General features: G+C 38.5%; 1 protein-coding gene across 1 annotated transcript in view; it reads right to left on the reverse strand.

Annotated features, from left to right (window-relative positions):
• Positions 1-11,890, reverse strand: part of CDC16 (cell division cycle 16) — a 22,038-nt gene extending 10,148 nt beyond the window's left edge. Inside the window, exons 1-11 of the mRNA XM_017817339.1 lie at positions 11,754-11,890; positions 10,806-10,860; positions 9,789-9,886; positions 8,733-8,771; positions 7,782-7,922; positions 5,799-5,958; positions 5,054-5,148; positions 4,281-4,414; positions 3,164-3,243; positions 1,530-1,579; positions 798-871 (exon numbers count right to left, since the gene is read on the reverse strand). Coding sequence (XP_017672828.1) covers positions 798-871; positions 1,530-1,579; positions 3,164-3,243; positions 4,281-4,414; positions 5,054-5,148; positions 5,799-5,958; positions 7,782-7,922; positions 8,733-8,771; positions 9,789-9,886; positions 10,806-10,860; positions 11,754-11,801 — 974 coding nt within the window. The 5' untranslated portion in view covers positions 11,802-11,890. The remainder of the gene's footprint in view (positions 1-797; positions 872-1,529; positions 1,580-3,163; positions 3,244-4,280; positions 4,415-5,053; positions 5,149-5,798; positions 5,959-7,781; positions 7,923-8,732; positions 8,772-9,788; positions 9,887-10,805; positions 10,861-11,753) is intronic.
• Positions 11,891-12,971: the final 1,081 nt, after the last annotated feature.

Genomic DNA, 12,971 nt, shown 5'->3' on the forward strand with positions numbered 1-12,971 from the left:
TCAACACATCTATAGACCCTTTCTTTCTGGCTAAGGATGCTTATAGATTTAAAGATGGTTTTTATTTCACCACCAAAACCACCTATGTCACTCAGGACAGCTTCTTGAAGAACTTCACACTGATACTTGTGAGGAATTTAAACAGTTTACTCATAATAATCAGGCATTTAAAAAGTCTAAATAACTAACCCATCTTTACCTTTATTGTCTATAAAGGTCTCAAGAAGAAAAATGAAAGTCTTACAGGTTGATTTATGCCTTCTCAGTTTAAGTTTACAGCACCAAAACAAATGCCCTACTTCACAGCAAAGTCCTGCTCTCCAGTGCAGATATTCACTACATATACAGGAGACCTACAGGAAAGAGCATTGATCAAACTTAGAAAGTCCACAGTTGCTTGTGCACAGAAAAAACTAGACAGCCAAGTGTCAGAATTTTCTATCTAATTCTTCCCTTTCAGATATGAAACCTGAGGCCGGGAGAATGCCTGAGTGTCCTCAAACTAAGGACTGAGGCCTGATTACCTATCTGTAGTTAGCTTGGCAGCATGAGTGAATGCAGGGAATACACCTGCTCATAACAGCCAGGTGACTGCCAAAAGAGATGCTGCATTAGTCTCCATCATTTTTAAAGTATCTAGATGGATGAAATGTAAATTGCCATATCAAAAAAAGGGTGGCAACAAAAGGAATATTTTACTAGTAACCAGTTTAATGAGGGTTCTGTTTACGAGCTTGCAAACAATCACAAACATTAAATATTTATTTAGCAAATGAGCAACAGGAAAAAAAATTTACCTGAGATATCTTCTAGCATGTTCATTTTTGTGGCCAACCATGAGATAGTAGCATCCTACTGCAAACCATGACACCTACACATTTAAATCAAAATAGAATATTATTAGATATATCACAGTCATTTTAGTGAAACATCAAAAGAGAGAAACGGATAATAGAGAAGTCGGGAACATTTTCACTGAAATCACAGTCAGATCTTCAAATTATTTGATGATACATGCTGGCATATAACTCTTTACCTGGGGCTTGTTCAGCTCTCAAAGAGAGAGCTAAGTGGAAAGCTGTCTTCAATTATCTAATGATAAGGAATACAGAAGACAGAGCCAGACTCTCACAGCGGTGCAGTGACAGGATGGGAAGCAATGAGTAAAAGTTGCAACATGAGAAATTCAGACTGAGTCAAAGAAAACTAATTTTCACTGTGAAGGTGATCAAACCCTGGAAAAGGTTTCTCAGAGACGTGTAGATTTTTATTACTGCAGCATATGTTTTAAATTTTTATTCAAAGTTAATAACTCGCACTGAATACCTTTTACAGACACTTTGTTTTAAAAAGAGAACCTTGGTATAAGAAAATTACAATGCATAGAAAATAAAAGGAGTGAAGCATTTTTACAACCTTCATCCAGAAACAGATTTTGAATTCTGTTGCTCAAACTGACTATTACATTACACCTTTTACATGCTTTCACTAAAAAAACTACCAGGCAATGAAGGCTTAGAACAACTTACAGGATTATTTGCGTACAAGTCCACCAGTTTGTGAGAAAGATAGAAAAGCTCTACATAATGGGAAGAAACAAGAAAAGAAAATTAAAACACGGTAAAACATTAAGATGTTTCAAGTCTTTCAGCTTTCCATACAAAATATCAAGAACATCCAACGTTATTAATTCACAAGTAAACAAAAATGTTTTCTGTTCAGTGGTAATGCTTCAAACTGCCTCAAAAGAGATGTGGTTTTGCAATTAACTAAAAAAACCCCAACCAAAACAACCCATAAGTATTCATGGCACACAAATAAGCAACTATACTTCCCACCCCTTAAGAATTCTGCAACAATTTAGGTCATTAACATACATTAAAATAAATGCCTGTAGTATTACACTTGAATGTACCTTGTCAAGGTAAAACACTATTGAACTTTCTACATCTAAAAGGTATAACATACTGGCTAGATCCATTTCAAAATAGAGTCCTGTGCATTAATATGCTGAAAATAGGACAAAAGCAAATAAATTATTATATTACTTAGAATAATTCTAAGTGATTACTTTTCTAATAAAAATAATAATTCTACTTATTGGAATAACTTAATACAGATTTTCTGACAATAGCTGCAGTAATCAGATACAGGGTAACAGTTCTATTGCCTACATGGTTTCAAAAGAAATAGCATTATGGTACGTAAAATTTCTATTTCTTCAGAGCACAGTGCTCTTAAACCGATGAGATTGTCCTAGAGCACTTGGCATCAATTCTCAGCTCCAGAAAAATCAAATTTTAAAACAGGCTTAAAAAAATACCAACTTATTTACAAAATGCTTCTTGAGGCAGACTTAAAAGAACAAGCAGATCACCAGCTCGACTTTCAGATGTAGTTAACTGTAAAATAACTGAGAAGTACATTCACTAATCACCAAGAAATGCTAGTACTCCTAATGACCTATTTGCATACATATAATGCACCATCCTCTGAGAGCCTGCACTCCTATGAGCTCTATTGTATTTTCCATTTGGTTTTAAAGACATTCAAGTTTTGATTTGGATGTTTATATGCAGCCTGAAATAAGAAAAAGCTATGCCAGCTGCAAATAAGCTATTACTGTAATTCCAACAAAGGTGTTGCATGATTATTAACTTGTTTGAACTAAAGAGGCCTTCACAACAGCGAGGCAAGGAGAGTCTAGAATCTTTTCTAACACCGGATAAGCATGTCCATCCAAGCATACACAACTGCTGAGGAATTCTTTCTGGTTTAAATTAATATAATTTGTTTTTCAGCAGAAAAAGTACACCCAGATACTCTACAAAGATCACCTCAAAACAGAAATCAAAACACAGGAATGAGGCAGTGTAGCTCGCTATCCTCCTGGCTATATAATCCAGTGGTTAAGAGACACTGACACTCATGATCAGAAATTAATAAAGACTCTTTGCACAACTACTTCCCCCCAGTCCTGCTGTCAGCTCTGAAATTCCCTTCTTTTCCAGTTACCACTGTTTTCTTGAAACTGCAGGTAGGAAGAAAAATATATGTAACATTTCAAATGGTACATAAGGGGGTTACTTGGCATCTTTAATTCTCTATTAAAATAGAGGCTTTACAGTATTCTGTTGACTCATTAAAATGTTGGGTTTCTTACCATTTGCTTTATTAAGCTCCACAAGTGTCCCTATATGTACAGGTAAACAATTTGCATGGAAGGGATCTTTTTCCATAACTCTAAAAGAAAAAAATAAAACAAAATGTGCAATGCACATTTCAAAAAATTTAATGTGTGATATGCAAGCTGCTTTTACAGTACATAATGTTCCAGTTAATTACCACTTTAGGCAAAGAAAACTATTTGTGACTAGGAGGTAACTATTAATGGCATAATAAAGACTCTCTTCAGACCAGAAAAATAACAATTAATTTAGCTTAACAAAAGAGGAAACCAGAAAATTCTGTCAAGCTGAATATACAATTAGAAAATCAGAATACAATGCACTTTTATTTGCAGGTCACTTCAAATTTAACTATCAGACAGCAAGCAACAACATTTCTGTTCATCTTTTCCATATATATTGACAGCACTTTCAAGCAATAGTTCTCAACTTCCTGAGCTTAGCACTAGGCAGTATGCCTTAGGAATCAGATCTTGCTCAGTTGTAGAATTTTGTTTCCTGTGACATTCAGAAACACAACCACATGTTCAGATTTACAGTAGCTGAGAAGCAAAGCAGGGTGGTGTTCTGACCCTTCTGACAACTGAGCAGCAGTGTATGCCCAGCCTGTATAACAACTGATACACTTGGCCCATCAAAATTAGAAATAACATGCTAACTTTTAAAATTAATAATATATTATCATTAATAACATCATAACTTTTAATCAGTCAGAGAAATCATACTTCCTAACTAACCAACGGATTAAAACCTGCTCATTACAAAGACCAAACAAGAAGTAGGCAGAGAGCAAACAAAACTGAAAGTACCAGAGAAAGGAAAGGAGGGTTGAAGAAAAGTGCAGCACAGTGCTGAATAAGTGGAGTTTTGGTTTGGATACTTCTGGTACATATTATAAAAATAATGTGTCTTGCCAGACACAAGCTACACATTATAAATACCTGAAACATATATAACATATATTCTGAAATACATATCAAACTGTTATGTATGTCAATCCATTGAACAACAATATTGGCTATAAGTCCAGGCAAAATGATTACACTTCACGATATGAGGAAAAAGAACCTAAAAGTTGCTTTGTATACTTACGCTGAAGTAAGCTTGTAACACATTTTGAAATCACAGTTATAATAATGTCTTTCAGCTAAGGATACCACCACATTTAGGTTTTCTTGAAGACCATCTACTGATTCAGGAATCACTGTTTCACTGGGCTTATTATACTGAAAGAGAAAAGAAACATCGCGTGAAACAAAAACCAATCTAAAATCAGATGATCTAAGTATTAATATTTTTAGTGCTAAAAGAATATTTAAGAAGCACTAAAGTTCTTAAAAATTAAATTTTCAAACTGAAAGTCCATCAAACAGGTATTTGGTAAAATGCTTCTTTACAATGTACTTAAAAGTTCATTTAGAACATGAAAGATGTTTGCCAGGGTCAATATCTTAAGTGTAAGCTGTAGAAGTTAATAATGAGCAATACATAGTTGGTTCTCAGTACTCTCACATTATCTTTTGGGAATAAAAAAGTCCGGAATGATGTTGCTATATCGGGTATACTGACATTTTGTCTACATTATTAATGCTCTTTTTCTTGGCATAGAAGTTTCTCAAGAAATAAAGCTTAAGAAACATAAATCAGAATTTCAAGTTGTCACCACACCAGAAAACAAGTATACAGAACACTGTTATACTACTCCATGAAGTGATATGTACTGTATTAAAAATTTTAAAATAGCCAAAAATTACAAAGCCCTTATTTATTTCAATGTTCACAATAAATGGGATACAAGAAACTTTACACCCAAAGTCAAGACTTTCAATCAATTCTCCAGCTTTTTAGTCAGTTTGGGGATTTACCTTTTTCAATTTATTCTCAAATAAAAAGCGAAGCAATTCCTGTTCTTCTTCTATACATTGTCTACTAAGAGGTAGAGATTCAAGAAGTTCTTTTTCTGGAGGAATTAAAAACAATCAAAGTGGTCATATTACAGAATAAACAGCAAGATACAACATTTTAAGAACTTAGAGATGCAAAGAACTTTATGCTGGTCATCCCAACTACAGAGAAGATAACAGCACAGATACACTGAAACAGATAATACTACTAATGATGGAAATTAAGGAGTGAATTCTTAGTTTTTCCTTCTACACTGTTAAATAAATTTTAATGAAGATAACACACCACTGTTTTCATGTACTCTACATGTCAAATTTTATCACTCAGAATGCTCTGTTAATCAACGCCTGCTATAACTAAGCAAACACCAGTAGGGTTTCACGGATTCAAAGCTATGAAGTTGAGAACACAGATAAAAACATTGTTTAGGCTGGACAAAGAGCATGAGAGCTTCCAGAGCTAACAAACGGGAATGCTGGGTTACTTTGTTTCTTTCAGCTCTTAGCACTGCAAGACTGAAAAAGAAAAGATCAAATGCAAATTTGCACAGATCGTAATTTTCACTCATTTCATACATTTTCTATTATTTGAATTATTATTTTGAAGTCTGCTATTTGTTTTATGGCTTTAATTTTAATCTAGGAAAACGCACATTGAGAAAGCAGGTAAATTTTACTTGTACTTGAGAAATACTTCTATCCAAACCTTCTTGTGCTGTCAGCATATGGTGTGACGTTAAAAGATCAAATGCTTCAAAGCAGTAAACATCAAGCTTCAAAGCCTCTTTGTAGCTGTGAGTTGCCAGGGCTCTATTATCCAAAGCATCATAGATCTTCCCTCGCAAAAGGCATATAGAGCTCTTGATCTGGTGGAAAAGCAGGACTGGAAGTCAGAGACTGAATCAATGTTTACCATTTGGTTTTGAGCACAAATCAAATGGGCTACCTGGAAAGTAAAAAGCACTTCATGCATGATAGAACCTGGTTTTCTAGTGCTGTTTTTAAATTAAAAAATGTTTCTGCTATCTCAAAAAATTTCAAAAGAATGCTCTGTCAGGTTATCTAACAAACACATGCTTGAAATAAGCAATAGAAGGATAGAATTTATCTTTTCTACTTCTGGCATCCAGCTCTCTGATACTGAGTTGTAAGCTAATAATACTCACAGAGAAACTGTCACTTCTAAAAGCAATTCTTTGTTGACCATTAAACCACATATTTCATGCAAGACATGAAAAAGGCCAAATCTGTGGACTCAACTCTTCTGAGCAGAAACATATATCCTTCCTTTCAATCCAAAACAAAGATGTTCCAGAAATTAAAGCAGTGAAAGATTATTATTAGCACAGTTGTGCTAAAATGTCTAATAACTAACATGTTCTTTCAAAATTCCCTAGATGGGTATTCAGTACAGTCAGAAGGCCACAGAAGCGTCAGCAAAAGAGAAGGTTAGCACATTACCCATCTCTATCACCAGACTAAACAGACAGATCCAACTCTCCCGAGTTCCCGCATCAGAAACAGAGCAGCTGCATCAACAACGAATAAACCTCAGGAAACTTTTAAAGCAGTAACACTGTAACCAGCTCAGAGATCAGTCACTCAGTCTGTAGCGTCTGTGCAAACTAGGGGAATTTTGAGCTAATATTTCTTGTGGCAGTACCCATTTCAGTAGTTCTCTCCTTTGGCAAACCAAACCCATTCTCTTCCTAGTGAACTGCATTATCACAAGCATTTCTGAAGGTAAAGACTGACAAAGCCGAGTTTTTTGGCTGGATTACTTTTCAGTCAAAAGAGTTTCCCAATTTACTTCAATAACCAGCCAACAAAACACCAGGGCCAGAGTATCATGAAACAGGGAGCAAGAATAAACAGCCAAAGCTGAGGACTTCTTCCTTTGCTTGTAGTGGTAGTTTAAATATTCCCAATAAATAGATGCACCACAGTCACGTAGTCTAAGCTACTTCTCCTTAAAAACCATTATATCAGCATTATATCAGTCCACATCAACAATTTAACTCACTTTGCTACTTCAGTCTTACAGGGAAAACATCACCTATCAATCATCTTCACTGTAGTTTCAGCTAATAAATTTCAATTTGTAACTCTGAAACTGAAGACTCTTCACAGACCATTCAGCCTACACGTGGTACCAATCCATTTGAACTGTCTGCCTATGCAGGATTTTTTCACTGAGCTTCAAAAACTTCACCTTTACATCACATAGTTTTCACAAGTGTGATCAAAAAATGTTCCACTGAGAATAACACTTGAGTGATTATGAAGTATTTCATTAAAAATAACCAGAGAAGAAAACTTGCTTTGTTATCTCAGAACCCAATTGAAAGAAATGTTAGCTCACATTATCAAGACTGAAATTGCAGCACAGAGATAAAAGACTGTAAAAAACAATACTAGATCATGAAGTTCCTGCAAAGTGTCTGCAAATAATTTATGGGAAGCTGTCAAAGAGCACTCTTTATTTTTGCAAACCAAGTTACTTCCATATAGGAAGTTAACAAATGATCTGTGACTGAAAAGAGAAGAATTCAGCATTTTTAAAAATTATGTTATCTGAAAAAGGAAGCTTAAAATGCACTTTCAGATTCAACAGCTGTAAAATCATTTTCTAACTTCACTCATTATTTTTCTCAGTTATAAAAATATCTGTTTAAATACTGTCACTTACAGAGGATTGTGACATCTCCCAGTCTGTGGTAGAATCTTTCAATCCGCTTTCATCCTTCAAGTACCTTTCAAAAAGTCGTTTGTTGATTGGCTCCTCCATGTCAAGGATATCCAAGGCCTGCTGATGCTCTTTTGCAGCATACTAACCAAACATGTACATGTAAAAAACAAGGTTGGGTTTTGAATAATCTGTACATAAAGCAACAATAAACACAGCATCATGTTTCAAAGGCGCAGATTGTTACAACCAGTTTTAATTTTATCAGCAAGTTTTTCATGCATGCATATGCTTAATTTGCCATATGTCATTTTATAATTGCAGTCAACTGTTTTACTGGTCACTTATAATATGCAAAAAAAATATAAAATGAGTACCTCCAGAAAAATCTATTATTCAGCATTATGCAATCAGAGAAATGGATACGCTCCTAAAAACAGTTAACACAGGCTTTAATAAACTACCATCATCTTATTCTATAAGCTGCACATTATTCTATGTCTACATTTAATCTACCAATTGGTTCAGTTGTCTCTGTGAAAGCACCGCATTTCACTATTTATGTATCCCATTTTATACAGATGCATAAAGCTACTAACTATAGTTATATGACCATAAATCACATCTCCTCTGGTCAGATTACAACCAACCCATCAAAAATGAAAACATAAAGACATGAGACAAAAAAGGTTCATGTTCTTCCCCCACAAAATATTAGAGGACTATTTCCTGGAAAAAAAGTCAGTTGGATTTCTTCAGAGTAGTACTAGAATGGATACCACAGTAACGAAAACCACTGCCAAGTTAAAGAACGAAATCAACTGTCACAAAAATTAAACCTGTTATTCCAGTGAATATAAACGCCTACATTGCCTTTCAGGTACCTAATCTTCCCAAGATGTGTCTTTCATTTAATGTGGTTTGCTTCCAATAGTGGTTAAAATGTGTACTCACATGACATCTAGCTGCAAGGTAGCGACATGTTTCATATAACTGAAAGAGAAGTTTCATACATAACAGTTACAAAGAGAAAGCATGTTTACTTACACTGCTAGGGGAGTTAGACTCCGTTTTGCTCTCTCCTTTTTCACTTCTATGGCCTCTTCACCCCTTTTGCCACCAAAAGTATTTCCTGACCAACATGACTAAGCCTGTAACATTTTCTCTACTACTAAACTCTCAAAGGACATTTAATTCACTGTTGCCTTCTCCACTCATTATCAGAGTGGAAGGACAATTGAAACAACTACATCTGAATCACAGAATCATAGAATCAGCTGGGTTGGAAGGGACCTCCGAGATCATCAAGTCCAACCCTTGATCCACTAACGCTGTGGTTCCCAGACCATGGCACTGGGTGCCACATCCAGTCTTGTCTTAAAAACCTCCAGGGACGGAGAATCCACCACTTCCCTGGGCAGCCCATTCCAATGTCTGATTACCCTCTCTGTAAAGAAATTCTTTCTAATATCTAACCTAAACCTCCCCTGGCACAGCTTAAGAACATGCCCTCTTGTCTTGCTGATAGTTGCCTGAGAAAAGAGACCAACCCCCACCTGGCTACACCCTCCTTTCAGGGAGTTGTAGAGAGTGATGAGGTCTCCCCTGACCCTCCTCTTCTCCAGGCTGAACAGCCCCAGCTCCCTCAGCCTCTCCTCATAGGACTTGTGCTTGAGTCCCTTCACCAGCCCAGTTGCTCTCCTCTGGACCTGCTCCAGGACCTCAATATCCTTCCTGAAGTTGCACTCCACCTTCCCATACCTACTGCAGTTACATTCTTGGACCCCTTCTCTTTTCTGGGACCCTATCTGGGGACAATACTTTCAATCTGACCAATATAAAGGGGGCCATATAACTTACATCATGCAGGACCACATAAACTATATCATGCAGGTTTTTCAAATTACTTTTCCCATAAATGTTATCCTCTGATGGAAGAAGTCCCTGTGGTTAGCAGCAGAGGTTTAAAAGAGGGCTAACATTAGTAATTCTTTGACTAAAATGACTTACCTTATCCAACTTACGAGATCTAAGAGCGTGTGCTGCCCTGTGATACTGAGCAGTCAAGTAAAGACATTGGGCCAACCAGTAAATATCTTGTGGCTCCTCTAAAATAAAAGAACAAATTATAAACCATTAAATTACAATATATCTTTAAACACTTTCATACAGAATATTCACTTTTGCTTCACTAGAGAAGTACTTTTTCCCTATTCCAGCATTCTAATGAGTTATAAAGTTTTATTTTTATATAAAAATATGTATAAACAACTCATCTACTACTGAGAGACTAAAATGAAAAAAATAATCAGATTTTAACTTCGAAGACATCAGATAGTGCACTGGACAGTGAAAACAAAGAATGTCATTCTAGAGGTTTGACATGAAAAGGAGACAGTGATACAATGATACAGATCTAAAAAAGCAGGAGTTACAAGTTACCCTGCCCTTGGACACACGGCAGAAAAAAAAACAACCCAAAATTGTCTTTCTCAAAAAAAAAAGATCAGTGGGAATCTATCAACAGTGAAAGCACTAGCCTTCTGGAGCTTGATGTTACGATTCCAGAAGGACAGCTTAGTACCCTCCTACTTAATTGGCAACCAAAGCCTTCGTGGGATCAAGCCCCCAGAATCATTTTCCGTGTAACTGGCCCATGGCCATAGACAGACACTGGCAACCAGCATCATCTTCCTTTGTAAACCTGCAGTCTACTTGTCACCCAGGACAATCATGAGTCCTGCAGGAAACCACCATGGTCTCTTGTATATTTTGCTTTTTTTCTTTTTGATTCTTAAGGTAGGCAAACCTTAAGGTTTGGCCAAACATTAATTTTAGCACAAAGTTCAAAAGGGAAGGAAGATGAGCTCTGCTCTATTTGGAAAAATACCATTCCAAAGATCACAAAAAAGGACTTACACCAAACTCAGAACTACAAGATTTATACAATTATTTATTTCAAAACCTTCAAAACAGAACACTATCAGAAAAAAGTTAACAAAAACAAAGATTAAAGCAACCACTTACCATGAGACAGTGAAGCTACTATGTCAGCCCAAAACAGGGCACTTTGATACTGCTGCTGTAAAAGCATGACAGAAATAATTAGTATTCTTCTGGTGTTAGCTTTTGACTAGACCACGTTGCTCAAAGCCCCATGCAACCTGGCCTTGAACACTTTCAGGGATGGGGCATCCACAACTTTTCTTGGCAACCTGTCCCAGTGCCTCACCTCCCTCACAGTAAAGAATTTCTTCCTAATATATCATATAAACCTACGCTCTTTTATTTAGAATCCATTCCCTCTTGCAATGATCATATAACCATTAAGTTTGGAAAAGACCTCCGAGATCATCAAGTCCAACTGCCGACCGAACTCCACTGTGACAATTAAACGACGTGGCCAAGTGCCACGTCCGCTCAGTTTTTGAACACTCCCAGGGATGGTGACTCCATCACTTTCCCTGGAGAGCCTGTTCCGATGCTTAACCACGGTTTCAGTGAAGCGATTTTTTTTTCTAATATCCAAACTGAGCTTCCCCTGATGCAACCTGGGGTCGTCTCCTGCCCAAGGTAAGCCCGGCACAGCTTGCACAACCCAGCAGGGCGAGATCCTGAAAATACGCCTTCGTTTCATAGCTACTCTACAGCCGGCTGTCCTCTTCCCCCTCCTCCTCCTCCTCCACGCGAGGAAGGCATCAGGAAAACCCACCAGGAGGCCCCGGCTCCCACTGGAGACCGCACAGGCCGCGCTTCCGGCCGCCGCACCCCTCTCCCACTGCCACTCTCTCCCCTTCCAGGGAAAACGGGGCATAATTACAAAATTAGCACCCTCTCCGCCGCCGCAGAGCCCAGCACCGCTGCTCGCCCCGCCCCAGTCTCTCTCCTTGCGGGAGCCGCGCCGAGAGCGCCTTTTCCTCGGGGAAAGCCCGCGGGCCCGCCGCCCCTTGCCCGCTGCCCCCGCCGGGCGCTCACCTGGTCGATGTAGTGCCGCACGCGCTTCCTAAGCCGCTCCAGGTTCATCCTCACTCCCGTGCTGTCCCTGGATCGGGATCCCGGAGCCGCCGAGGGACCACGAGCCGCCCGCCGGTGCAGCGCCCAAACCCGCCCCTCGCCTGCCTTCCCTCCCACCCGCCCGGAAACAACGCCCCGAAGGCGGCGTTCCGGGGGAGGGGACATTCCCCCGCGCGGGCCGCTGGCCCCACACCCCAGTAAATGAATTAATTCTGAGACTTTTCTATGCAGTCCATCCCCCGGCAAATTTATTCTGACGGACTTCTTCGCAGTTTCGAAGTGAAGAACTGTCTCTGCCAGATTGCCAGCAGGCTTGAGGTGAAACTATTCCCCCAGGACTTAGCAGCGATGGTGGGTGGTGTGCCGGGAGGTTTCCTACGAGTCCTGCATCACCCAGTCATTTTTGGTACCACACAGCTTAGGGAATCATTCTCCGCTGCTGAAACGTGTCAGCTCTCACTACTGAAAGCCAAGTAACATAAAACATTAAGTTGCCTGATTTGAAGTAATTCAGATGCCAGGCAATCCACCTTGGAGCAGGTGTGCCTGGGACAAGGAGAGCAATCACCTGTGTTTGCTTGGATGAAGAAGGAAGAGCTGTGTCACAGTTACAATGTGGAGAAGGCCACAAAGGCGGCAGGTGGTCAGAAGCAGCCTCCGCTTGAGAGAAATGGATCCATGTGCCCTCTCTTGATCTATTTGCAGTAGCTGCACTTTGATGGTAAACCTGTTTGATTTTAGTGATTTCCTCCAGTTATTAGTCAGGTCACCTTTTTGCCTCACACTGTGTCACTCTTTAGGAGCTGATTCTTCTCTGAGCTGTTGAGTGCGTGTGCTGCAGATGGCAGATACTTGTTTTATGCCTGCAGTAGCACATAGATTTATTTTTCTTTTTTTTTTCCTCAACTGCATTTGTATGTCTGCTCGTTTTTCATGTTTTGGTAACAAAAGCATTTTGCTTGGAGGAAAGCAAAATCCTTGTTCATCTTTCCTTTAGAACACATAGTCAAGAGACTAATCCTTTTGATAGTGGTTTCTTTAGCACCCACAGTCCTATCTAGGGGGCTTTATCATAATTTTCAACTTCCCTAAAGATGCTTTTCGGGTGTACAAATAGTTTCCATGGCAGGATGCAATCAAGCTTTTGTACCTTCAACGCTCTGAAACTTGTGGATTATT

Source organism: Lepidothrix coronata, unplaced genomic scaffold, assembly GCF_001604755.1.
Source record: "Lepidothrix coronata isolate B3197 unplaced genomic scaffold, Lepidothrix_coronata-1.0 Scaffold60, whole genome shotgun sequence".
Classification (NCBI taxonomy): Eukaryota; Metazoa; Chordata; class Aves; order Passeriformes; family Pipridae; genus Lepidothrix; species Lepidothrix coronata.